This window comes from Zootoca vivipara, chromosome Z1, assembly GCF_965207765.1.
Source record: "Zootoca vivipara chromosome Z1, rZooViv2.hap1.1, whole genome shotgun sequence".
Classification (NCBI taxonomy): domain Eukaryota; kingdom Metazoa; phylum Chordata; class Lepidosauria; order Squamata; family Lacertidae; genus Zootoca; species Zootoca vivipara.
Window position 1 is genome coordinate 69,788,490 of NC_142583.1, and position 27,250 is coordinate 69,815,739.

Genomic DNA, 27,250 nt, shown 5'->3' on the forward strand with positions numbered 1-27,250 from the left:
TTGCCGCTGTCATCGTTCAAGCGTCTCATATGGAGAGTTACTTGGTTTTTGGAAGAGGCAACCTACGTTTTCTGCAAGCTCCCCCCCCCCCCAAGGTTGGATGTCAAATTAAGTGGCAGGCGCCACATCAGGTAGGCTTTCCTTAACCACCTTTCCTTTCTATAACCAAAAAGCTCTCTCTATCGACCAGAAGGCAGGGGAAGTGAGCAACACAGCCGCTTCCTGAGGAACAAGCTGCCGCCAAGGCCTGAGCCACCTGGAAAGTAGCAAAATAATGGGAGCACAGTTACATGGACACACCACTTTTATATACAAATGACCTTTTTAAATTAGAGAAGCATATGGCTTTATTATCCTTTGATCGCTTTAGCTCTGGCACAACGCGCAGCACTGTAGCTGCATCGAGATTCTCTCCAAGGGCAGCAAAGTCCTCTTCAGAACCCCGCAGTTTCCTTTTGCAAGGTCTCCCATCCTGGCGCGACTCAAAGGAGATGGGGAGGAGCGTGTGGAACAGCCACGGGTCTCCTCTCCTCCTTGGTCGTCCCCCATCCCCCTAACAGCTCACTTTTGTTTTTTGTGTTGGATCATCCAAATTCCAGAGAAAGCGCAGTGAGAACGGTGTCAGAAGTGGACCCTCAGGATGTCGTGCGTGGCAACTAGCCTCTTGCAACTCATGCACAGTATCGATAAGGACTTCTGCTTCTCGGCCAAGCAAGAGCGGCACACCAGGTGGCCGCAAGGGAGCTGGTAAATGGGCTCCGTTTTGAAGTACACGGAGAAGGTCCGGGAGCAGGAAGAGCACCCTTGGGTGGAGTCACTCCTACTGTGCTCTGCAAAAAAAAAAAAAAAAACAGAGGAAGAAGAAGCACACGTGAGTGCCCATGGCGTCTCATGGTCAGCGATACAAGCCCAAATAATGGGAATTCCCAATCACTGTTGGAAAAACGCCCTGGGGGGTGAGCCTGCAAGCCCCCGGAACTATGCGCAGCTCTGGATAGGGGCATTCTCCCCTCATCTCCAGTGCTCTCAGCGACATAAACCAGCTGGTATTATGCACACTAATCTTCTAGCTTACACAGCAAGAAGCTTAAAGCATCGTAGAGCTAATCTACTATTTATTTACACACTATGTACAGAGAAAGGCATAATGGCGTCTGTTCTCTCCAGCTCGGAGAGAACAAGCAGGACAAGTAAAAGTGAAAGTACATTACAGCGGAAGAAATAAGACCGTCTTCCGTTTCTCACGCTCTTCTCAGGCAGGCGTGTGATTTATAACAATCTCATCTGCAGCGTCGGACTGCATGAAATACTAACACTCACTGCAGACACCACCAAGTAGAACCCTGAGCACCTTTTGTAAGGCCCAGCCTTTGGAACTCTGGTCAACATGAGTCGAGAAAGGGTGGGGAAGTTTGATGGAATATTATGTATTATTGTTACTGCATTTATACTCCCCCTTTTCTTCCAGGGAGCTCAAGGATGGCATACATGGTCCGTCCCCCCCTTCTCACTTAATCCCCCACAACAACCTTGTAAGGTAGGTTAGGCTGAGAGGCAGTGACAGGCCCAAGGCGACCCAACAAACCTCAGCGCAGAGTGGGGATTTGAACCCTGGTCTCTCCCAGGTTCCTAGTCTGACACTCTGAACACTCTGACACTGGCTACACCACCAGTCTGTTTTTTAATCTATTTTGCTATTGTCACCAGCCTCTGGAATGGAGGAAACTATAATCTCTGAATATAGCCTGACTCTCCTGAGACATGCATATTTAGATAATCAAACAACTCAGAGGATTGATTGTTTCCCCACCCCCTGAACCGAGGAGCACCTCCGAGGTCACCGTTTTCTGGTTACCTTCTTTTAAACATACAAACATTACTTAAGGTCCTGGCTATTTGACTGCAAGTGCTCAGCAAATCTACACAAGTGAATAAGTCAAATCTGCTTCCTGTCTTGTAAAGGTAAAGGGACCCCTGACCATTAGATCCAGTCGCGGACGACTCTGGGGTTGCGGCGCTCATCTCGTTTTATTGGCTAAGAGAGCCAGTGCACAGCTTCCGGGTCATGTGGCCAGCATGACTAAGCCGCTTCTGGCGAACCAGAGCAGCGCATAGAAAAGCCATTTACCTTCCCGCTGGAGCAGTCCCTATTTATCTACTTGCACTGCGTGCTTTCGAACTGCTAGGTTGGAAGGAGTTCCTGACTTGTAAGACGTTCTAATTTTGCAGAGCACACATATCCTGGATGGATGAGGTCCAGGGCTTCCTCTAATGGCTCTCTGATGCAGCTTCTCTTGGCAGGAGAAATGCCACAACGCTGTGGAATTCACGGCCACAAGATGTGGGTGTGGCCACAATCTTGAGAGGTTTCGCTCCTTCTCTCATAATACTAGAAGTCAAGAACATCCCGTGCAGCAGAATGTTGGAAGGTTCAGGACAGGCAAAAGGACGTGGCTAAACTCACACCCACAAGGGTGATGGCCACCAACTTAGATGGCTTTAAATGATTAGACAAACTCATGAAGGGCTACCAATGGCTACTAGCCAGGATGGCTATGCTCTACCTCCAAGGTTGGAGGCAGCCATGCTTTCTGAATATCAGCTGCTAGAAACTACAGAAGGAGAGAGGGCTGCTTTTGTGCTCAAATCCTGCTTGCCGGTTTTCCACAAACAATTGCGTGGCCACTTTGAAGACCAGATGCTGGACTAGGGGTGCCACTGGCCTGATCCAGGAGGCTCTCCTTGTGTTCTTATGAAGCGATCACTTGCAGGCAGAATTTGAAGTTAGACCTGAGGCTGCAGATTGCCCACTTGTGCAATCTACGTCTTGCTAGGCTGCTGGGCAGCCGAGGGCTCTTCCTCATGCAGCAAGCATTAGGAGCGTTTTGCAAACTTTGCCTCCCACCACCCCCTTTCCAAAAGAGGAAGGCAAAAACCGCCGTTCCCCAGGACAGCAACCCTGCAGTGTCGTGCTGCCTCTTTACCGTGTCCACTGCTTGCGTTCCACGGGTCAGGGCAGCTGCCGCCGGTGTGTGGTTGCTGCTGGCCTTTCGTCAAGCTAGCTGTGAACAGCGGCATGGAGCTGAGCGCCGAGTTCAAGGCGCTATCTAAACTGTCTGAAAGCCTCTGTTCGTGAGAAAGCAGATCTGCGGAGAGATTTGCAAAATCATCATCACCATCACCAGGAAATAGTCACTCTGGATTTACAAAGGGAGAAGGCAGCAAAACAATGGGCAATTCAGTCTTTCATGCTGTGCTGCATTAAAAATTAAAAAAAAATTAAAAAGCAAGTTTAAAAAATAAAACGGAAGGATTCCAGCGCTCTTCTTCCCTTCTCCTTACCAGAGGAGAGAGGATCCAATGTTCTCTTGTCTGCTAGCACAGGGGGCTGATAAAAGGAGTTGCGCAGCAGAGGAGTCAAGGCAGAGACTCTCATCTGAATCCCCTCCTCTCCACCCTTCCAAACACATGTTCAATTAATGTTTTAATTCCTAATGAAACGTGGTTGACCAACACCCAATCCCCCCTTTTGACAGCCCTGGATCACTCTGGGTGGAGCTGCCCCAGGTCAATACAGGCTGTCTTGACCCACTCAAGGAAAATCGCAGATCTACCTGACCTCTGTCTGGAGGCTGTGCACAGCCTAGCAATAAGGGGGTTGGGTGGGGAATGAGATGGACTCAAAAATAGCAATCACTTGTAAACAAGAAGCAGTGGAGGGAAGAGGGGGAAGTAAATAGATCTGGCAGAAAGTAACCATCACTGATTTGCCACTGTTTGAATGGGACAACAAACTATGGCTGTGGCGTATCACGAAGCTAACAAGCCGCTGTGAGCTTTTGGTTGATGGACTTCTTCCGTGAGGCCAGAAGTTGAATAAAAAGCAGTAACCGCAGCTTGCTGTATCATCCAAACACAACCTTAACTTGACCTTAACTACGGCTAGCTTGAAACAAACCAACCTCAAACAGAAGTTCAAGATGCTGGCTTGTTTGACCACAACTTGCTGGACAATGTAGCAATTTTTCATTAAGGAAAAGTGAAAGCTTCTCAACACCTCCTTGCAGCTGAGTTGGAGGGTGGCAATGGGCACAAACCCAAGTCTTGTTGATTTTAAACAGGAAGAAGAAGCCTGAAGACCATGAAGTTGTAATGAGCTTAGTGGCAAAATCACAAAGTTATTTATGCATGTTTTAAAAAACAAATTCTGAAAATGAAGCTAATCTTTTTTCTTTTCCTTTTTTTTTTTAAAAAAGGAGGATACACATTTTGTAACCTCATCTCTGAAACCAATGCATTTTTCCCAGGGGGTATTCAAGGGTGCACAGTACCAGCAACCCTTTTTTGTTGTTGTTAAATAGTGCAGCACTTACTGCAACAACTTGATGTACCAGCACCTATTTTTTCTAGAAAAAAGCACTGTCTGAAACTGTATTATTTTGGAAAGACGAGGGCACTTCCAGACTGTTGTTCTTTCCGAGTGTGATCCAATCACACGCCAGCAAATTTCGGGCGTGCAATTGTACCTAATTAGTGCTCTTGGGCAACAAACCACCCCAAAATTGGACCTTTTGCAGTAAGGAAAGTAACAGGGAAAGGAACTGCAAAGTGTGAGATGACGTTTATTTTGATGCAAGGTCGTCTCCCCACCATGCAAACTAATTGGGATGAATGCTCAACAAACACGGTTGTCTGGGAATGCCGTGGGATGGTAAACAGAAAGGCAGGAGGCAATCCACAAGCTGAAAGAGATGGCCAAAGCTGGGCAATAGAAAACCTGAGGCAGAATATGGCATTTTTACCTCCTGACCACTATGGGGACAAAAATACTAAAATATTCAGCGGACACTGCCCAGTTTTGTTTCTTATCTTTGAAACGATGGGGTCTAAAGACTCTTTTAGAGAGGTTCTGAGATACTTTTAATTCCCTATTGCCCAATGGAGATGTGCAGAATAAACAGGCCTGGAAATACCAAGGACTTGACTCAAACAAAACAGAAAAAGAGGCCAACAGTAATGGATGTCATAAAATTAACCAGCAAAAGAATGCAGCAGAGCCAAGAGGAAGGATGCATCCAAAACAGAAGGCAGCTCCTTGTGAAATCGGCCTGGACATGATGCCACTCTAACCATCTTACAGCTGCAGCGACAAAGGCGTAGCTTATTCCTGCTGCACCAGTGCTTAATTTTCCAGTGCTGAAAATGTTCCCATTTTGTTAATAATCTATGGGTGCCAATTGCAAATGCAACATTAGGCAAGCTGGACAGCTTCAAGGTTTTTAACTGTTATCTGCTAAATCAGATCGCTCTCCAGGGCAGTCTTTGCCAACCTGGTTGCCCTCCAGATGTTTATTTATAAAAGCATTTCTGTGCTGCCTTATCACAATGGTGTACAACATTAACAACTTAAAACACCCTCCCAAACGATGCAAATAACCATTAAAGTGACTGGTTAATCAGTTTAAAGAGCTGCACGGGCCCATTGCCAGAAAAACGTCCTCAAGAGATGTTTGAAACTCAAAAGGCAAGGAGGCCGGCTGAACCTCAACGGGAAGAATGTTGCACAGCAATATGAGACCTGCAAAACTGCATGCCTGACTCCCTGGTTGAAGCTGGCCAGGCCTGCACAACACTGGGGACAACAACGCCCCTTTGAATGATCTTGGTGCTGGCAGGAGCAGGTGGGACTTAAAACATATGGAAAGCAGCAGGTTGACAAAGGCTGCTCTAAGGAGCCAGAAAATTTCCTGATGCAGACTGAAAATTCATCCATGCAAACTATCCAATAATATAGTTTGCATAGGAAATTCAATTCCCCCACCCCCACACCTCTGCTCCCCATCCACTTGCCATTCAAAGAGTCACGTTATAGACCCGAACAGTCAAATAAAGCTCTCTCTCTTTTTTTTTTACAAAAAGGAAATAAAAGGAAAAAAGAGGATTTGAAAGAAGCAGCGCCAGCAATCCAGGCTGTTCGCCAACGGGCTCCTTCTGCATATTAAGAAGACAGAGGAGTACCTGTTGAGCAGTCCATCTGGGAGGAGTTGGCATCGCACTCTGTTTTCATTTTTTTAGCACGGGACTCAGAGGTAGACGTGGCAACAAAGTTTGTCGCGGGGAAACGGAAGGGCTCCGTGCTGCTGCTGCGTTGGTCGCCCGGCTTCTGCTCTACGAGGTCCATTTTCCTTTTGAGGGAAGACATGGCTATGGATGAAGCAACCACCGTCCCCGTGGCCTGAGCCCTCCCCAGGAGGCGAGTGCTGGGAATGCTGTGCTGGAGCAGGAAGTGGTCTATCCTTGCCTTGAGAGAGGGGTGGGGCAGGGGCTGCGAGTGCTGGCTGAAGGCCACCCCTGTGAAGGGATCACTGGGCACTCTCCCCCAGGACGCCTCGCTCCGGTTGCACTTCTCCAGTGTGCTGTGATCGATCACTTTCCCCGAGGGCAGCAGCATGGGGAGAGTCAGTACCTCCAGGGTGATCGGGTCCAGGAACTCCTCGGGAATGTCCGGGATGGCGTCCATCAGCTTCTGCTCCTGGCTGTCCGGGTTGCCAAAGGGCGCCAGGTCGCTCTCCATTGGCGACGGGAGGCCGGCAGCCTGTCCTCCGAAGCCTTGCATGACCCGCAGCACGTCGTCCACCACCTCGTGGGGGCAGGATTTGGCCGGCTGGCCCCAAACCTCCACTTTCTTGATGCAAGGGAGACCGCCACCAGCCACATGGGTGATGCAGATCTTCAAGTGCGAGACGCAGCTCAGGGAGCTCGGGCCTTTGTTCCACAGGTCCAGAGACGCCGAGCCAGAGAAGGAGAAGAGAGTGTCCATCTGCTGATGGAATGGAAGCCTCGGACGGAAGCCTCGGTGGCTGAAGGTCACTTTGCTTTGATTCTTCAGCACCGCTTTGCCCACCAGCGTGAAAGCTTCCTTGTCCAACGGGGGCTGAGCATCCAGACCTGAGAAGGGAGAGTCCGAGTTGCTCCAAGAGGCTTTGCTGGGTGAGGTAGATGTGAAAATATCCAGCCCGGTGATGTTCTGATAGCCGCCGGAGGAGACGTCTATATTAATCCGGAAGATTTCTATGTTGAAGGGGAAAGAGAGTGTCACGTGGACTGGGGGCTTGATGAAGTATTCGCAGCGGAAGCCTCGGTTTCGTTTGGCAAGGTCTTCTGAGACCAGGTTTTCTACTTCGTATCCGTCAGCAGAGATCTACAGGTAAACAAAGAAAAGGACTGACAATATTTCCCGCGGTCTTTGCATGCCGGCGTAACAACACAGAAAGAGACTGGAATCCTGTAGCAACAACAAAAAAGGACTTGCCCTCAATGAAAGCTCCCATGGATTTCAACAGGAGAGTTAAAGCACATGCTTAAAATTCTCCGATTGAAATAACTGGAAGTGGAACATTTAACTTTCTTTACCGCATGTCCCTAATCTCTCCACCTTTTTATTGTGGCTGATTGGCTCAAGTTACACAGACACACTTTGCACCCCCACTGCCAAAAGAAGAAAAAGTTAAAGCGGGGGGCATCTGTTTCAAAAGAATCTCTCATCACCCTGCTACCTTTATTCTAAACCCATCTGCAAGTCCCCCTCCTCACCTGGTGGGATGCTCAGCTTAAATATCCCAAGCAGATACACTCGTACAACCTTCTCTTGAAAAGCTGGAGGAGGGAAAGCGTGCAAGGAGCCCTCTCGGATCAGATCAAACTCCTCTCAGCTCCAACGTCCTTCATCCTTCTCCCCACAATGGCTAATATCTCCAGGTAGCCCTCAACCTCTGGTGGTGTTCAGAGGAAGACTCTCTCTAAGCCTGAAGATCCCACCACAGGGGAGCTTTGTTTTTTTCTCCAGTACTAAAACATCTGCCTACAAGAGAGAGCAACTGACCAAGCTGTAAAGTAGCAAGGCCACTGACCTGTCTTGCTAGTACTCTAGTTTCTGATCTTCCATTATGATGTCACTTCCCTGGCCAGTGACTTGCAACAGGAGGCAGTCCAACCAAATTTGCGCTTTTTTTAGCTCCACCGGAAACAAATACAGTATCTGAGCCAGCTATAGTTGGGTCTATTTCTCCTTCAGGCTTTTGCTGAGCTACTGATTTTATTAGGGGTGGGGGAACAGCTGTCTGATCATGATTATAGGGCCGAGGTGGACCTACCAGTCCAAGCCGAAAGTGGCAAGCTGGAAGAATCTAGTTTTTGTTTGCAGGGTGATGCTGGTGTGGTGACAGGATTACAGCACCCAACCACCTGCTGCTTGATTAGGCAGCTTACACTGCACAAAATGATTTGCTGAAGACATTGACAACCCTGGGTGTCATTAAGTCACATTTCCTCAGAAAGGATATGCATGACCAACAGTGCCAGCTGCAGGAAGCCTCCATGCATAAGCAGTGTCAATTTAGTTCTGCAACGAGCCGCTGAGTCAAAGCACTCCTTGATCTCTAGAATGTTAACTCCTTTGACCCTGAGATGCTGCGCCAAGTCTACACCCTCTGCTTTCTTAACCTGGAGCAAGGCGGGTTGTGAGTGTGTGTGGGGGGAAATACCTTGTTGCAGTGAATTCTTGGCTTGAATTGCGGGAGGCAAACATTTATCACCATCTTTGTGGCTCAAGGTGGAAACCAGCTCCCCAATCTTCAACTTGGCTCTAAAATAAAGCACACAAAAGTTTTGCTTTCTTTAAAAAAATAAGTAACTGTGGTGAACAAGTGATGTGACAGAATGACTGGACATCTTGCTAAAGACCTACTAGGGGCAGATCCACACCTTAGGTTTAAAAAATATCTAAAGGACATGACTTTCCTAAAAAAACTTCCACTGCCTGTCCACACAGCATTCATTTCTTATAGTTGGTTTTTTTTAGGAATTAATGTTTTGCAATGTTTCTTTTTTCCTTTCTACTTTTTTCTTTCTTTCATGTTTCTTTTCTTTTTTCCTTTCTTTTCTTGTTTTTCTCTTTCTTTTTATTCCTTTCTAATTTTGTTTAGCTTATTAATTGAATTTGAATATGTATATAATCTGAATAGAACTGACACATCTGTATTGAATAGTGAAATGAATGATTGATTGTAATTTTTTTCTTTTTCCTTACTTTTTACTGTATTTTGCATAATTTGTTAATAAATAAATAAATAAAGGGCATGACTTTCCCTAAAGAACCATGGGAATTGTAATTTGTTATGGGTGCCGGGAACTGCGGCACCATGATGGGAAAACTACAGTTCCCAGAATTTTAATTTTTTTGGGGGGGGGAGTCACATGCTTCTATTTTTGCTGGGTGTGCTTTAAACGCATGGTGGATTCACTGGGTTGTCTGAACATGTCATGCAGCTCCAGGTTTTGCTTCTATCTACTAGTCCCAAAGAGGCTGTGAAAACACTGAACATTTGCATCTAGACGGTTTGGGGACAAGTAAGAGAGAACAAGCTGAAACTTAAATCCAGATAAGGCAGAGAGATTGTGGGTAGTTAGGCCTGCTGCGGAAAGAGGTGGGCACTCCCCAACTTTGCACTGGTGGTGGGACGGGGGAGGGTTGCTCCTGGACTGTGTGTTGTCAGTGACCTGGAATACCTTTAGCTATCTAAGAAAGCACACCCTACTTACATCTAGACTATTTTAATTTGGGCTACCTTTAAGCCATGCAGAAACTATTGATCGGTGCAGAATGGAGCTCTGCCTGGCTGATTTTTGAAATAAAGTCACCAGAGCATATATCAAGGAATGAAGAGCTACCTTCGCCAGTTACCTGTTTGTTTCTGGGGCCAATTTAACGTCCTCATGATGAGTTTTGAGGCCTTAACAGTTTGGAACCAAGTTACTTGAAGCAACACCTATACTCAGGTGGACCTTGTGTGGGAGTTAAAGTGGGCCTCTACGAACGAATGGGCCTACCTCCAATAACTGATAAATCAGCGCCTTTTTAGTGATGGCCCAATGGCTATGAAACTTCTTTCCGTAATGCACAGCCCCTAAGTGAACCATGAAGCACTTTTTGTTCTGAGCTACTTCTAACTCACTCTTTTAACTATTTTCAGCTCAAACTAAATGGGCATTTCAGTGCTCTTTCTTAAGCAGCAGCTGCTCTCAGCCTCTCACGTCTAGCTGCTTTGATTATAACATTTGTTTTGGTGTTTTGAAGACTGCATTATAGCACAGTAACGTTGTGTTTTAACAAAGCGATGCCCAGGCCTAATTAGGGCTTTCCAGGCCTTAGAAGGTTGACTCACCAAGCCAAGGTTGCAGTCACCAAAACGGAATGTCTAGTTGCCATTTTGGACGGCTCTAAAGTCCTATTTTTCAAATGATGGACTGGCTGTGATTGATTAAACATCTGGCTAGTTCAGAAGACAACCTTGAGCCAGGTTAAGAACTCTGAGAACTTAAGAGAGTTCTGATTGTGGAGACAAAATATAACAGATAGAATTCTACAGGACGTGGTATTAGTATGTGAAAACAGTCCAGATCCAATGATCCCCAGGCATCCACCTTCAGATGATGGAGTTGTCAGGAGCCATCCTGCCACCCAGGCACCTTCATTTGGTCTCAAGTGGTCGAAAGCAAGGTGCAAAATGTGCCTGGTGCCCTGCTAATTTTGAACACTGCACATCCTTTACCACCCTGGAGCATTTTGGCAGGTTGGCATGTGTCCTTGGACTCTGTTAATGCCTCTTGCTTGTCTGGATGAAAGACAGAGGTGTGTGTCTGTATGTGTGTGTGTGTATAAAAACCAGCCAACTGTACAATAATATTTACGTTCATTGCTCCAGCCACCACTGTATGTGCCCCCACCCCCAGAAAGGGAATAAGGCCCTTGGAATAAGGTTCCCCCCACCCTGGATGTAGTGTACGGAAAACTGATGTAGCCAGCACCCGCCGTACTACAGCTCTGCTTCTATCATATCAGCTCAACCAGGATGGCTGAAAATATGGTCCTTGGATGTGAGAGCAGAACCTGCAGTCATAGCCAGGGTTGATGACCTCTCCCCGGGAAACAGAAGAGCCAGTGTGGCGTAATGGTTGGAGTGTTGGACTAAGACACGGGAGACCAGGGTTCAAATCCCCAGTCAGCCCCGAAGATCACTGGGTGACCTTGGGCCAGTCACAGCAAGAATTCTACAGGATGCGTTGCTGGTGTGTGGAAACAGTCAAGATCCAAGGCCCCCAGGCATGCACCTGCAGATGGTTGAGACGTCGGGCACCACTCCTGGTGCCCAGGCATCTTCACTTGGTTGCAAGTGGCTGATAGCCAGGTGCGAAATGTGCCTGGCTAATGTTGAACACTGCTTTCAGCTTGGTATCCCTTTTGAGTTTCGTCAACACCCTCCCTAGTTTTGCTCAGCAATAACTCCCAATATACATTTAAATGAAAAGGTCTTTGTGACTGATCTCTGATCCATGATTACTAAGGTACGTTGACACTCAGAAGGCTCGGTTAGTTTCCTCCTCAAGCACAAAGCCTGCCTATTGGCGACATCTTCTAATTCCCTTCAACAGGCAGAATCTTATCTGTTTGGGAAGGGGGAATCCAGGACAGCAAAGGTTGAGTGCTGACAGAAAGGTAGCAGGTCTAGCACAGTAGGTCTCAAAGGGTGAGGCAGGAGACGATGGCAAGTGCAGTGGGAAGATTCAAGGGCAATCAAAGAAACATTTAAACACTTTAGTGTAGTTTGGTTCATTGGCTGCCATGCAGAAAAGTTTTAGATTGGGTGTTGGAACTGAAGAATGAATTAAGAGTTTTTGGAACAAGAAGGGAACTCTTTGTAGCACCAACTGGGTGCCAATGACTGGCGTGCAAGGCTGGCATACTTGGTCAATATCTTTACCCAGCTGAATGAGCTCAATGCCAGTATGCAAGGTGACAATGACAATATCCTTGCAGCTACAGACAAAACAAGCTGCATTTTTTTAAAAAAAACAACAACAACATCAGCAACATACCCTGAAAATGTTCCCGCAGGTAAAAAGACAATGAATTACATGGCCTTGCACAGGAACATCTTGCAACACTGGTAGAAAAGACTGACCATTACATCACCTGCAGAAAATTTAGACTGGGTTAGAGACACCTTTGCAAATTGCAGCTGTTCAGGACTGACATTGAATGAGGAGGAAATGGCATGCATTTTAAGTGTTTGTACCTTGAAAATGAAACACACGAGTATGCTACTGGGTTCTTTTTGGATATACAGCCAGAAAACATACCCACACCTCTCTTCAAGAGCGTGGGCTATTCTTCTGCAGTTCTCCGTGACATATTGTTGTGAACAGGGATATGACAAATAAAGATCGGAAAAGAGAAAGGCTTCTTTGTGTTGATGAGATGAGAGTTTGTCTCAAATTAGACCGAAGGTGAATGAGATTACCTGGCAAAAGCAATCTCACACCCCTCATTGAGTTTGTATACCTGCTTAAGGTACATATGTAAGATAATAATGATGATGATAATAATAATAATAATAACAATAACAACAACAATAATTTATTATTTATACCCCGCCCATCTGGCTGGGTTTCCCCAGCCACTCTGGGCGGCTTCCAACAGAAAAATAAAACACACTAATCTATTACAGTGTTTCTCAACCTTTTTTGGGCCACGGCACACTTGTTCCATGAAAAAAATCACGAGGCACACCAACTCTGTGCCGCCCTATAGGTACGCGACGCCTTTTCCTCGGGAGGAGACCGTTGCCTATTGTTCTCGCCTTCCTGCCCCCCTCTTCCCACCACCACTGAAGTTGTGCGACAGACACCCTCGCTGCTTTGTGTGTGAACCTGGGTGACTGGCGTGTGTGTGTGTGTGTGTGGATGGATGTGAGTGTGCGCGCACACGGAGGGGATGGGCAGCTGGAGCGCAATGCGCGCTGCTGACGCTGGGCCGGCTTGGGCCCGCCGGGGAGTGAGCAGAGAGGGAAAAGAGGCCGCGCCGGTGCTGCTCAGCCTCGGTGCCCGCCTTCTTCTCAGCAGCCGCCGCTTCTTCTCCGAGCCCCGCGGCCTCCGGCATCCGCAAGGCGATGGGCCTCGAAGCGCAGCCCCCTCCGCCGCCACCACCACCACCAGACGAGGCTGAGGAAAGCCAGGCCCGTCAGGCCGGCCCCGTTCGTTGCGTGTGGAAAGTTTCAGTTGGTGGACTAGAAGCGGAGAGCGGGGCGCGTGAGGCGCCGCCGGCGAGAGAAGGGATGGGATCTCGGCCGCCGCAACTGCCGCCTTGCCGGGGACGCTGAGAGGGGGAGCTGCGGGAGGAGGGGCTGCGGCAAGGCGGGCGGCTGGCCCCCGCCTGCCTCATTGATCGCCCCTTCCCGTCCGAGCGCGGCTATCGTGGCCGCCCGGGAGGGTGGGCCGCCTCCGCCAGGATGATCACAAACACGCGCAGCTTCCTGTGGTCGGACCTGGAGACTCGGGCTCTGCTGGAGATCTGGGGGGAGGTGGATGTGCAGAGCGCCCTGGACGGCAACTTTCACAACAGCCATGTGTACCGGGACGTGGCTTGCCGCCTGGCCGAGCTGCAAATCGCCCTTCTCGTCGCCGCACTTCGCGGCACACCAGCCAGCGTCTCGCGGCACACTAGTGTGCCGCGGAACAGCGGTTGAGAAACGCTGATCTATTAAACATTAAAAGCCTCCCTGAACAGGGCTGCCTTCAGTTGTCTTCTCAAAGTCTGGTAGTTGTTTTTCTCTTTGACATCTGTTGGGAGGGCGTTCCACAGGGCAGGTGCCACCACCGAGAAGGCCCTCTGCCTCGTTTATAATTATAGTTTGGAAATGATTCACATTCTTACTTAGCTGGATTGTTTTATACTTTCTGGGTGCCCCATGATCATATTATAAAATAGTTGTATTCTATGTTATGAATCAGGCACTGGTAGTAGTTGTTTCTTTTTTGTTTTCCAATGTATTTATCATCAATTGGTGTGGCGCAAGGAAAGTTATTATTCTGAAGGTGTGGCCCAGAGAAAAGTTTGAGAACCACTGGTCTAGCAGGATGCATTATTTGCCTATATTTCTGCAATTGGGAATCTTAAGTGAGCAATTCCTTATTAATTAAGGATACTGACAAGCTGGAACGTGTCCAGAAGAGGGCAACCAAAATGGTCAAAGGCCTGGAAACAATGCCTTATGAGGAACGGCTTAGGGAGCTGGGTATGTTTAGCGTGGAGAAGAGAAGGTTAAGGGGTGTTATGATAGCCATGTTCAAATATATAAAAGGATGTCATATAGAGGAGGATGAAAGATTGTTTTCTGCTGCTCCAAAGAAGCAGACATGGAGCAATGGATTCAAACTACAACAAAGAAGATTCCACCTAAACATTAGGAAGAACTTCCTGACAGTAAGAGCTGTTTGACAGTGGAGTTTGCTGCCAAGAAGTGTGGTGGAGTCTCCTTCTTTGGAGGTCTTTAAGCAGAGGCTTGACAGGCATATGTCAAGAATGCTTTGATGGTGTTTCCTGCTTGGCAGGGGGTTGGACTGGATGGCCCTTGTGGTCTCTTCCAACTCTATGATTCTAATTGATTAAGGATAATTCCTTATTAATCACTGTTTTGTGCACTCAAGATCAATAAATGTGGATTAATCCATTCAAAGTGTGTTCCAGTCACTCATTGGAACAGCAGAAAAATCTACCCATGGCCTCCACCCAGGAATTCTAAACAAGAAGGTGATTAAAATGTAATAAAGGATGGTGGAAACCTATTAAGTTTATGTGAACACTCCATATTACCCACAATGCCTTTCCTAGAACCATAGAATTGTAGAGCAGGAAGGGACCCCAAATGCCATCTAGTCACAGCTAAAGAATCTCTGGCAGATGGCCACCCAAGCTCGGTTCAAAAATTTCCAACAAAGGAGAGCCTCTTCTAGAAGGGATTGTAAAAAACTAAATACACAGTTTAAAATGCCAAGCACTTTACAGCATCACTGTCGCTCACATTTCTCCTAGCCCACCCGGTTATGTAGGCAAAGCTAATTCTCATTTTGCAGATGGAGAATAAGACTCATTTAGAGTGATAAGTGAACTGGAGATTACATCTAGACATTACCACTGGACTGCATTGGTACCATTAACGCTTGAAGAGCTTTCCCCGCTCCCTGTTCACTTTCAAATGAGCTAGCTGTCACTCCAGGGAGGAAAAAGAGCGCATATAACATTATATTAGAATAAACATTTTATTTACAGGATAATCACTGCGAGAGACATTCGCAAGCTAGGGACCATTTCAGGGGTATGTTGCCATTCCTAAGAATACTGGAGCACAGATCCTGCAAAGGGATGCTGGCAACTGAGCAGCTTTGAAAAGGTACATTATACAGCAGTGCTACTGTGAACTACCTAGCTACATTGCCCAAGACCAAGAGCATCAGTTTGTGAGGAAACTTTTCAGAATTTTGCTTCTGAAAACCTGCAGATGGGTCACTGACTACCTACTATGTCATCTAAAGCGTCAAACACTTTGTGGTGCAAATAGCTCAGCTTTTCCGACCGGCTACGTCTGAGCAAAGGCAGCCACTCCCAGAAGGGCAGTTCTACCGCTATGTATCCCATTTGACGGAGTTGCCTCCTTTTCATACTGTGGAACCCCAGAAGGCGTTTGGAGCCATAGCAGTAGTGGTTCCTGCTGGACACCTGGACGGCTAGTTTCACATCCTGACCTTGCAGCTCATTCAACCGAGGAGCTGGACCTGTGCCCGAAGAGGCCTTGGGTTTGGTTAAAGCATTCAAGATGGCGCCCGTTAGTGGAACTCCGCTCAAAAACGTAAAATGATCCCAAGTGGGCGGAGGCGGATCCTGTGGCAATGCTGCTGCTGCTGCTGCTCTGTTTGGGGTAGACGTTTCTATCTTGCTTTCAGTGTTATTCATGGGGGATTGGCTACTAGGCCTACTGTTTAAGAGTTGACTCATCAAGTCATCTGTAAGGGAAACTCCACTTTCATTCAGTTCCAATTTTACAACTGCCTGAGAGTTAAACGGCAACGGCTTTCGGTCAGAGTCAAAACGAATCTCCAAATCAACCGATCTGGTATGAGGCAAGAGCATGTGATTTTTGACATACTGGGGCCCACCCAACATCTCCTCCAATAGAGACAGAGCTTCTGTCAATTCCGGCTTCGTTAAAATATCCTTCTTGGCAACGTTCCACAGCATATCTGCTACCTCTTGCCCAAACTGTGGCTCAAGGCGATGGCCTGTGTAACTGGGGCATTCAATCTCCACCGTGCCATCCAGAGTGAACAAGTCCTTGCTAAGGTCAAATTCACTCTTGCTGATTAATTCTGCAAACTCAGGACCCAAAGCATAGTCTAGCAAGTCGTTTGGGAACCGCTCTGTAAATGCCAGAGCTAACAAAAAGGTGAGGAAATGCTCCGGGAATTTCTGGATTTCATGCATCTTTGCGCGCATCTCTTCCTCGAGGCTGGCATAAAGCTCCTCTGCATTGGGGGGCTCATAGTTCAAGCATCCAAATGACCACAAGAATTTGGCAATATCTTTGCTCCGGCAATAAGAAACTCTGGAAGGCAAAGAGGCAGCAACAGCATTCATAATCCTCTCATCAAGATAATGCAAAGCTGAACAGGCAAGGGTGATGTGCATGACACCTTGAACGCCTATAGTTGGTATCATGGGAGGAACAACTTTCCCAAGCTGATTCATAAAGTCAAGATGAATAACATGAGTGTAACGGAACATCTTGAGGACATTCACCAAGGCAAAAGAGCTCATGTCTGATATACGGGCAGAGACTTTATCTCCAATTTTCCGCATGGTATGTTCTGAAAGACCATTGTGTGACTTGAAGAACCCTAAGCAAATGGCACCCACTTCCTCTAGATTGAGACAGTCCAGCTGTTTTAACACCAAGAAGTCTAATTTCTTCATTAACTCTCCAGGGGCTTTACGGCCTTCGCCTATGATGTAGACCAGCTGGACCAGCTGGGGCAAAGAGAGTTCTTTCCAATGCACGTTGACATAGCTCAGCATGCTTTCCAAGTACTGGGGGACGCTGCGGCCTAAGCACCGCCACAAGTCAGCCACCATCAGCTGCTGGTCTAGCGTCATGACCCAGACCCGGCTGCAGCACTCCGCTTCGTACACATTCAACATAGAGTGGGAGGGTGGGATGGCCAGGCAGACAAATGCTTCTAAAACCATCATAAGCTCGGATATATCGAAGAGGTGGACCTTCTCAATTCCATAGCGGCACAGCACAGCAAACCTTATATTGGACTTCATGCTTACTTGTTGTTCCGCTGGCAAGCAGCTCAGCTTGAAGAAATACTCTGCAATTGCTCTTGGTTTCAGGCTACTTTTCAACATGGAGATGTTCTGCAAGATCCATTCACGTTCTTCCATGGAAATGGGCTGAGGGAACTCATCTCGGTTGTAGCACAGAGATCTGTATTCGGGCCTTTGCTTCTGGAACAGCCTGATATCTTCCTTAGGGTCATAAGCCTCCACGTCAGCTGCTTGCTCATTGTCTTTCGTGGGGTCCAGTTTAGTTGGCTGCTCCAAAGAAGGTCGGATGGGCTGAGTGTGATTGCCTTCCAAATCCAGCAGTGTGTTCTGCGTGCTCGAAAGCTTCCGTGAGCAGGTAATGTTGCAGACATTCTGTAATGGTTTGGCACTAATCCTGGGACAGTCACTTTCTAGCGGCCCCTCCTCCAAACTTCTCGAGGTTTCCTCACGAGATATGGCTTTGGTTTCTGGGTAGGCAGATGGATTAAAAGATACATGGTATTCTGCAGGCTTCCACAGTCTGAGCATGGTGGCGGGTTTAGAGCCCTCTCCTGCCTCTTTGGTGGGCTGGCCGCCTTCTTCTGCCTTTCGGAAGAATACTGTCTTGCCCCCAATCTTGCTTGTAGTAGAAAATGCAGCTGCCCTGCAAGGCTGCCCTGCAAATCTTCGGCATATTATCCTCGTAGCCATGGTCACAATTACCAGGTCAGAAATGGTCCCAGGTACTGAAAAAAGGGCAGATGAAGAATGAGTGGCTTTCATCCGTCATGATGGCTTCTCTTTTTCTTTTTTAAAAAGACTTAACCATTTAACACTATAGTAAGACATGCCCTGAAAGGCAGCATTTACCCAGCACTTCAAACAATCTCAGCACATGGATATCCACCAGAAAGTTGACTATACTCAGCAGCCAATAATTCTGCTCCATTCTCTCACACAACCAAGGTATTCTGCAAAATGAAGGACAGGACCCTTATCTTAAGAGATTAGGTGCTCAGTTACTACAGGAATCTCTTTCAGGACTAGAATACGCTATGAATTGTATCCATACGTTAGTGCATGTCTATGCAGATAATATCCTACGTTGATTTTGAATATTTAAGGTTTGTGCAAATCTTTAGTATGAAAGAAGCAACAACCCCCCCCCTTAGCAGTATGTGGCCTACAGTGGTTCTCAAACATTTTACAGAAGAAATTCACAAATAGCATTTAAACAAAGATTTAGGGCACACCAGTGGGGATGCATTCCTGACCATAAAGTAACAACTCTTTGTGCTGCCTTTGCAAGCTTGAATGACTAGAGTGATCAAACCTCCCACATCCACTATCAGTGGCTGAAGCTGTTGCTGGCTGAAGTGGAAATGGATCCAACCCAAAGTCTTAAAAAGTGCAAGAAGCAGGGCTGTGATGTTCAGACTTCTGACTGACGAATCAAACACCCCGGTTAATTGGGCAGAATGTTCAAAAATCACCTTTTGAGCGGAAGTCCTTAGAAAAAGCACAATCAAAAGCATTCTCACTCCCTTGCAGAACTATTGTTTTTATTCTTTTTTATATATATAATTGATTAACCAACCGAGATTTCTTTAGCTGGTGACAACTATAGTTGAAAGCTCTTTATAACTGCCAAATAGCACCCCAACCCTCAAGTCCAATGAGGACATTTGAAATGTTTCAGGTCTTTGGAAGACAAAGGTACTGGAGACATGCTGGCCCCAGAAAATGAGAAATAAATGATAGTTTAAAATGCCTTTTTTAAACAGGATCACTCAGGTATCTAGAAGCTGTGAACTTTGAAGCCTTATCAGGCTTTTCTTTAGGCACAGATGCTCAACACAAAATGTAAAAAAATGGAAGAATGAAGTTCTTGAACGCTCTACCATTGCTGAGGGCTACCTGAATGCCCCACGCACAATGGGCCTGCTGATTCAGTAACAGTCCATATGGCTTTGGCAAAAGAAGATAGCTTTGGATTCATGCCCGAAGAACCACCTGACATTCAGCAACATCCAGTTTTCAAACAAAATGGCAGTTCCATTTTGAATGTACAGTGGTACCTCATTGAGCATCCAGGATCCGTTCCAGAGCCCCGGATGCTCGACGAAAGAGACACTCGACAAAGCGTTGCTGTGTGTGTGTGGAGCGGTTTTGCATTTCTGCGCATGCGTGAAGCGGCAAACCCGGAAGTAACCCATTCCGGAACATCTGGGTTTGCTGCGGACGTTCACCGAAATGGACAATCAAGGGGGCGGATGTTCACGGAGGTATGACAGTATTTCAAATGAATTCATATTAATCTGGAAGCAGCAAAGACCAGAGGCTTTAAGCACATTTGTATGTATGCTACACAATGCCAGGGTGAGATGTCAATGGTTTGGTTCAGACATAATCTGGTTCAAACTATGATTCTAGCAAGCCAGGAAATCCACATGTAGAAAGAGGAAGAATAGGGAGGTGGAAACATGATGTCTGAGTTAAGTCCAAAGGATTTTGCTTAACATTAAGCACAAATTAAAACTACAGTGGTACCTCTACTTACGAATAACTCTACTTACAAATTTTTCTACTTACAAATGGAGCTCTGTCCGCCATCTTGGATGCGGTTTAGATAGGATTTTTTCTACTTACGAATTTTTAGATAGGGTTGCTTCGACTTACGATTTTTTTCTCCCAATGCATTCCTATGGGATTCGACTTACAATTTTTTTCGACTTACAAATGTGTGTTCGGAACGCATTAAATTCATAAGTAGAGGTACCACTGTACTGCAATGTTGATTTCAAATGCTAAACCGCAGAGTCAATGCAGTGTAACTGATGTCAAGGAAACTGAGCCAAAAAATGGACTTGGTGTTAAAAAGGGTTTCAATCAGCTCTCCAGGAACTGCCACCACTTCCTAGAAGGCAGTTTTTTCAAAGTCAAGTCAGTGAAAAAGACCCCCACCCCCAGCCAGCAGAACAACCATTAACTCTCTTCTGTATCTAATCCGCTTACACAGAGTTGGGGTACTTAGAAGCAAAAGCATGCTGAAATAAGTTAATAGACACCAAAGTCTAGATGTACTGTTATAGATAGAGCTATGATGTGACCATACTTGGAATACTGTTTGCCACATCTTAAAAAGGATATTGGAGACCTGGAGAAGATGACGAAAACAGTAACTATTTAGTGTAGAACAGGCATGTCCAAAGTCCATTTCGGGGGTATAATCTGGCCCCTATGGCAGTATATCTCCTGGGGCAAAATCCTTAAAAAGATGTACAACTTCAATCCTTAAAAAAGGTCAACAACTTTAGTCAGCCCTCACACATGTTCACTTTATCAAATCTGGCCCTCTTTGAAAAATGTTTGGGCACCCCTGGTGTAGAAGAAATGTGAAAAGAGGGGGCATGGAAGAAGTGTGGAGTAGAGAGATATCCCCCCCTCCCCACTCTGATATAATACTAAAACCCAATGGGGTTATCCAATGAAGATGAATGGTGGGAGATTCAGGACAAAAAAGTAGTATTTTAACTGTACAATGCTTAGTTAATCTGCTAAATTTGCTTCCTCAAGATGTGAGCGATGTGTCAGAGTGGGGAAATAATAGCTATAGAATCATATAAGTGTAGAGTTGGAAGGGATCCCAAGGGTCATCGAGTCCAACCCCTGGCCATTGAGGAATCTCAACTAAAGGATACATGACAGATGGCAATCCAACCTCTGCTTAAAGGCCTCCAAGGAAGGAGAGTCCACCACCTTTTGAGGGAGTTCATTCCACTGTCAAACAGCTGTTACCATCAGAAAGTTCTTCCTAATGTTAAGTCAGAATCTCCTTTCTTGTAACTTGAAGCCATTGGTACGGGCCCTACCTTCCAGTGCAGGAAAAAAACAAGTTTGCTCCATCTTCCATGTGTCAACCCTTTACATATTTGAAGATGGCTATCATATCTCCTCTCAGTCTCTTCTGGAGACAGTACTCTAGGTGTGGCCTGGCCAAGGAAGAGTGGAGAGGTACTATTACTTCCATTGGTCTGGACACTAAACCTCTGTTGATGCAGCCTAGAATAGCATTAGCCGCTGCATCACACTGTTGACTAGTGTTAAGCTTGTGGTCTAAGTTAAGTAGTAGCAGGGTTGGTCACAACTGAATTCAAGATCCCTTGGTGGAGCTATTACAGTTGCCCACCCACCTCAGGACAAGTTAGGCTAGGAACCAAATGATCCACATGAGGACAGAGGCAGCTTATTTAGCTGATCACTGCAGATGGTGACAGCAGTCACGAAATTAAAAGACGCCTGCTTCTTGGGAGAAAAGCAATGACAAACCTAGACAGCATCTTAAAAAGCAGAGACATCACCTTGCCAACAAAGGTCCGTATAGTTAAAGCTATGGTTTTCCCAGTAGTGATGTATGGAAGTGAGAGCTGGACCATAAAGAAGGCTGATCGCCGAAGAATTGATGCTTTTGAATTATGGTGCTGGAGGAGACTCTTGAGAGTCCCATGGACTGCAAGAAGATCAAACCTATCCATTCTGAAGGAAATCAGCCCTGAGTGCTCCCTGGAAGGACAGATCCTGAAGCTGAGGCTCCAATACTTTGGCCACCTCATGAGAAGAGAAGACTCCCTGGAAAAGACCCTGATGTTGGGAAAGATAGAGGGCACTAGGAGAAGGGGACGACAGAGGATGAGATGGTTGGACAGTGTTCTCGAAGCTACGAACATGAGTTTGACCAAACTGCGGGAGGCAGTGGAAGACAGAAGTGCCTGGCGTGCTATAGCCCATGGGGTCACGAAGAGTCAGACACGACTAAACGACTAAACAACAACAAAATCAGGAGAGAGACTACTGGTACACCTAGCCCAGTACTGTCCATCCTAAATGACCAGCGGTTCCCCAGGGTGGGATACAGAAGATGCTTCTCATCACTTACTACAGGCTTCCTCAACCTTGGCCCTCTAGATGTTTCGAGACTACAATTCCCATCATCCCTGACCACTGGTCCTGCTAGCTAGGGATTATGGGAGTTGTAGGCCAAAAACATCTGGAGGGCCAAGGTTGAGGAAGCCTGACTTACTACCTGGTCCTTTTTAATTGAGATCACAGCAACCATGCAAACTCTATGAAACAAAACCCTGATGAATTGCAAAGTAGAACACCGTATTTTTGTATTGCCCTGAAATTCTCTTTACACTCTTGTTATACAAAATATAGATAGCCTGAGATGGCAATCTGAAGGCTGATGAGAAGAGAGGTTCCCTAAACCGTTGCTCTCCAGCCCATTTCCTCATCAAAATTAAGCTCTCAAAGCGGCTCTTTCTCTGAGGAAAGGAATACATACAGATTTTCTGCAAAGCAAATAAAATAAATTCTGTTTCAAAAACTAGCAGAACCACACAATATGCTGTTCTGTCAGTAGTAATTGATCATAGATGAGAAGAAAAGTCTTTTGCTGCCACCTGGTGTTGAGAAAGTGGAGCCACCACAGAACCAGAAAAAAGAAAGGCCCAGAGCAGGCACCCCCAAAACTGCGGCCCTCCAGATGTTTTGGCCTACAACTCCCATGATCCCTAGCTAACAGGACCAGTGGTCAGGGATGATGGGAATTGTAGTCCAAAACATCTGGAGGGCCGAAGTTTGGGGGTGCCTGGCCCAGAGCTTACATTATTTTATTTTATTTTTGAAAACCGCTCAGATTTCTAGCCCATCATGCAGTGGGCAAAAGCAAAACATGTCAGAACAGTATGCTTGTAACACATAGGCAGGACTAATGGATTGGCTTCTTTTTCCTGCATTGCTACAAGAAGTTGCTGGGCTGGTGGGGAGGAAATAAGTGAATTGAGAGTAGGGAGGCCATATTTGTTAAGAGAGTACAGGGAAAATGGGGCTTCTAGTGCCTTTTTAGGCTGGCTCATGCACATCTAGGCAAGTTGAATCATAGTACAAAAGACGCAGAAAAGACTGCAGCCTACAGTGGAAATGGGTTAAAAGACACCTGCCCCTATTCTGTGTTAGAGGGTCCCATGTAGTTTCTATAGAAGGACCACTGTGCAGAGGAATGACTCATGGTTTCAGTTGTATCTACACGAATGCACAGAGTATAGAAAGCAAGTAAGATGAATTGGAGCTTTTAATACAGGATGGCAAATATGACCATGTAGGCATTACTAAACCCTGGTGGGATGAGATTTGTGACTGAAATGGCGAAATATGTTCAAAAGGAATACATCAAACAGGAAGGGAGAAGTAGCAGCATTATAAGTAAAGGATGTTTACACTTGTGAAGAGATGCATGACTTGGAGCATGAAAGACAGATTGAGAGTATATGGGTAAAAACTGTAGGAGGAGAGGAAAACAACAGTGACCTTACTGAAGGTGTCTGCTATAGACTTCCATGCCAGACTAGGGTGATGCCCTCCTAGAGAAGATTACAAAACATTCAAAAAGGAGTCATGGGAGATTTCAACTACTCTAATATCTGCTGGAACACAAGTTTACTGTTAGGTGGATTTGTAGCTGGTTGACCAACTGAGTGCTCACAAACAGTTCCTCATCATCCTGGGAAAAAGTGACAAGTGGGGTGCCACAGGGTTCTGTCAGGGGTTCACTGCTGTTCAACATCTTTATAAACTACTAGCTGGCTCTGCCATGCGTTGCTGTGGCTCATCCCTGTGATTTCGCCCACCCTGTGCCGATCAATGACGTATCCCAACCCCTCCCCCCCACATATCCCTGTGATTCCCCCCTCTCTGTCCCGACCCATGACATATCACACCCCCTTCTTCCCCCACCCCCGGCTCATCCCAGTGTGTCCTGACCTATCCCATCCCCTCCTCCCTCCAACCCCCACTCAGGCGAGTCAGTACCTCCGTTCGGCCTAGTCTGTAAAGGCTTCAGCCTAGTATGGAAACGGGAGCCAAGGTGCTGTTGAGAGGGAAGGTTTTATAGGTGTAGTATCAATGTAGCCGCCGCTAGAGGGACTGGTTTGTAACCTGGTTCATTTCCCAGCATGCACTTTTGGCTGAGTGGTGCGTTCTGGAACAGGGTTTTCGGGGGGGTGTTACCTGGCGGAGGTGTGACATCTGTCTTAGCAAACTTTTCTATATCCTTCGGGCATTCGCATGTGATGTATAAAATTTCACCTCAATCAGTCAGGCGGTTTTGGTGAACAATGGTACCTCACTAGACGAATTTAATTCGTTCCACGGGTCTTTTCTTATAACGAAAAATTCGTCTAGCGAATCCCATAGGAATGCATTGAATTTTTTTTTAATTTTTTTTGCCCATGGGAACGCATTAATTGAATTTCAATGCATTCCTATGGGAAAACCGTGATTCGCTAGACGAATTTTTCGTAAAACGAATTCGTCTAGCGAGGCAACCTCCGCTCGAAAAATCTTTTCGTTAAGCGGAAATTTTGTTAAGCAGGGCATTCGTTAAGCGAGGCACCACTGTATATAGATTTGGGTGAAGGTGTCTGGGGGATGCGCATCAAATCTGCAGATGACACAAAACTGTGCTCAGTTCTGGGCATCACAATTTAAGGAGGATATTGATAAACTGGAACGTGTGTAGAAAAGGGCAACCAATATTATCAAGGGTGTGGAAACCAAGCCTTATGAGGAATAGTTGAGAGAGCTGGGTATGTTTAGTCTGTAAAAATGGAGACTGAGAGGAGATATGACAGCTATCTTTAATTATGCAAAAGGTTAACACATAGAAGATGGAGCAAACTTGTTTCCTCCCACTCAGGAGGGTAGTACCCATACCAATCAATGGCTTCAAGTTACAAAAAAGGAGATTCCAACTCAACATCAGGGAGAACTTTCTGACAGTAAGGGCTATTTGACAGTGGAACAGACTCCCAGTAGAGGTGGCGGACTCTCCTTCCTTAGAGGTTTTTAAGCAGAGGTTGGATTGCCATCTGTCATGTATAATTTAGTTGAGATTCTAGCAGTATACGTGATTGGACTAGAACTAGATAATCCTTGGGATCCCTTCCAACTCTACAATTACATGATTTTATGGTTTCCAAGAAAGAGGAATTTACCATCTTTTGTATGCATGGTGTATGCATCCAGTGTGTTTGTCCTTGCCTGTGATGTATTAACAAATGATATACAGGTATACCCAAAATAATTCACTTTACCTTGTGTGCCTTGTCTTATTTAGCTTATAAAAGTTCAGCCTGTGTATTTTATGTATAGCACCTCATTTACAAAAGACCATTGGAAATGTCATTACTACCAATTTATTAAAATGGAGGAAAAACATATGCATAGGCCCCACAGGGAATGCTAGCCATTCTTTATAATCATATTACACCCTGCACAGGAAATCTGCAGGTGCCTGGTGTCTGTACATGTGATACTTGCCATTGCAATGCTGCTCTGCAAATGTCACCCCCGAAAAGGGCAGAATACACATGGCAGAATATCAAGGCCTCCTTGGTTGACCCACCTCTGCCTGAGACCTAAGAGATGGCTGCTGAGCAGACAATTCTGGGCTGCTAGATGATGGGCGGCTTCACATGCTAATCCATAATGGTAGCATTAAGGAAAGTGTCTGCTGTGCAACCTGCATGCGACACACTCCACTGAGAACATAAGAAAAGCCCCGCAGGATTAGGCCAATGGCCCATCTAGCTCAGCATCCTGTCCTCACGGTGGCCAACCAGGTGCCTCTTCTGGGAAACCTGCAAGCAGCACCTCTCCTCTCCTGTGGCCTCTTGCAGCCGGCATTCAGAAGCATCACAGCTTCCGACTGCAGAGGGCAGGGCATAGCCATCGTGGCTAGGAGCCATTCATATTCCATGGGGCTCCCTGCAGGTATTTCCACAGACACGAATTTGCGACCAATTTACCCTGAATTTTTATTGTTTTAAGAAAAATCTGCCTTTGCCCCTCCCTGAAGGGTAAATTGGTATCAATGAAAGTCTGGAGGTGCCAGCAGAGGGATGGCATAACGGGGGGTGGGGGGTGGAAAGCAGGCACCTGGAGTCTATGACGCAAACACGGGAGGCGTGGTAAGCAGGGGGGGGAAGAGCACCGGCCAGATTACGTCACTCCCAGATGATGACGTGTTCCCCAGGGTCCTATAACGTAGAGTCGTGGGCGGGGGCTGAGGTGAGGCGACTGTGACGTGCCACGCAGGGGCTCCAAGCATCGCCCCCTCCCCCCCGGACGCGTCACCCTCCCCCCGCTTTGTATGGTGGGGGTGTATTTATTTTCGAGAGGGCCGCCCCCCCTCAAGACACCGACAGCGCCTCCTCCTCCTCCTCGGACTGCCCTTCACTCACCGGGAACGGCGCTGCCTCCGTCCTCCTCCTCCTTTCTCCGCTGCCGCCGGGTTTCGCCCCTGTCAGGCAAGCCTCCTCTTTCCCCGCCCTGCGCGACCTCTCTCCTCTGGAATGCTTCCGGTGCCTCCTGCTTCGGCCGCGCACTTCCGGGAGAGGCCCTACGGAAAGCGGACGGGCTCAACTGCCTTCGCGTGCTTGACGTAGGTGAGGGAGTGGAGGGGAGAAGAAGAAAAGGCAGCTTCCGCGCAGGCGCGCCGAGGGAAAAGTTCGGTTGTGCGCACGCGCCCGGGTGCCTCTCCGCTGTGCGCATGCTCCAGGACGGGGAAAGGGGCGTGGAATAAACTGCTGCCGCCGGCGCCGCGCAGGCGCAAGAGGGCGCCATCGCCCTGGCTGTTGCTAGGGCAGAGCGCGGTCGGTGTCGTCAAGGGGCGCTTCCGAGACTAGCCCGAAGCGGCGAGGGGCCGGTTCAGACTGCCTCTTCCCCAGGTTGCATGACTTCCTACCCTCCCTTTCTGTACAGGCCAAAGCCGGTCACTGAGGCCGCTTACTGGGGGGTGGGGGGAGTCTCACTGAAGTCTATGGAGGCCATTGGTCGTCGCGGGGGGAGGGGGGATTTGTTTATTTATTTCCTACCCCACCTTTTTCCTCAAGTCACTGTGCGTGGTTCTCTCCCCCTCCATTAATCCCCACCTCAACCCTGTGAGGTAGGCCAGGCTAAGAGGCAGTGACTAGGGTTGCCACCTGACAA

The 27,250-nt window shown here is 47.0% G+C and overlaps 2 protein-coding genes across 3 annotated transcripts; both read right to left on the bottom strand.

Moving 5' to 3' along the window:
* Positions 1 to 321: 321 nt before the first annotated feature.
* On the bottom strand, positions 322 to 26,610 carry UBOX5 (U-box domain containing 5). 2 transcript variants are annotated; one of them, XM_088660666.1, is made up of 6 exons: positions 26,503 to 26,610; positions 11,935 to 12,031; positions 8,544 to 8,644; positions 6,019 to 7,201; positions 2,985 to 3,146; positions 322 to 830 (listed from the first exon to the last, which is right to left on the bottom strand). In XM_088660666.1, exons 3-6 carry the CDS (start codon positions 8,595 to 8,597, stop codon positions 622 to 624), a joined length of 1,608 nt encoding a protein of 535 aa, XP_088516792.1. In that variant the 5' UTR covers positions 8,598 to 8,644; positions 11,935 to 12,031; positions 26,503 to 26,610; the 3' UTR covers positions 322 to 621. The 2 variants fall into 2 exon arrangements, with proteins under 2 accessions (XP_088516792.1, XP_034957063.1); XM_035101172.3 differs by lacking the exon at positions 11,935 to 12,031.
* Positions 15,138 to 26,610, bottom strand: FASTKD5 (FASTK mitochondrial RNA regulator 5). Its single transcript, XM_035101169.3, has 2 exons — positions 26,503 to 26,610; positions 15,138 to 17,946 (listed from the first exon to the last, which is right to left on the bottom strand). Exon 2 carries the CDS (start codon positions 17,909 to 17,911, stop codon positions 15,401 to 15,403), a length of 2,511 nt encoding a protein of 836 aa, XP_034957060.1. The 5' UTR covers positions 17,912 to 17,946; positions 26,503 to 26,610; the 3' UTR covers positions 15,138 to 15,400.
* Positions 26,611 to 27,250: the final 640 nt, after the last annotated feature.

What these genes read in the sequence shown, in the direction of transcription:
- UBOX5 (XM_035101172.3), bottom strand. Translation starts at nt 8,597, where the DNA reads ATGGTGATAAATGTTTGCCTCCCGCAATTCAAGCCAAGAATTCACTGC. An exon ending in CAAGAATTCACTGCAACAAG is followed by an intron (nt 7,202 to 8,543) that starts GTATTTCCCCCC and finishes GTTTACCTGTAG; the next exon opens with ATCTCTGCTGACGGATACGA. An exon ending in GAACGCAAGCAGTGGACACG is followed by an intron (nt 831 to 2,984) that starts GTAAAGAGGCAG and finishes TTTTTTTTGCAG; the next exon opens with AGCACAGTAGGAGTGACTCC.
- FASTKD5 (XM_035101169.3), bottom strand. Translation starts at nt 17,911, where the DNA reads ATGGCTACGAGGATAATATGCCGAAGATTTGCAGGGCAGCCTTGCAGG.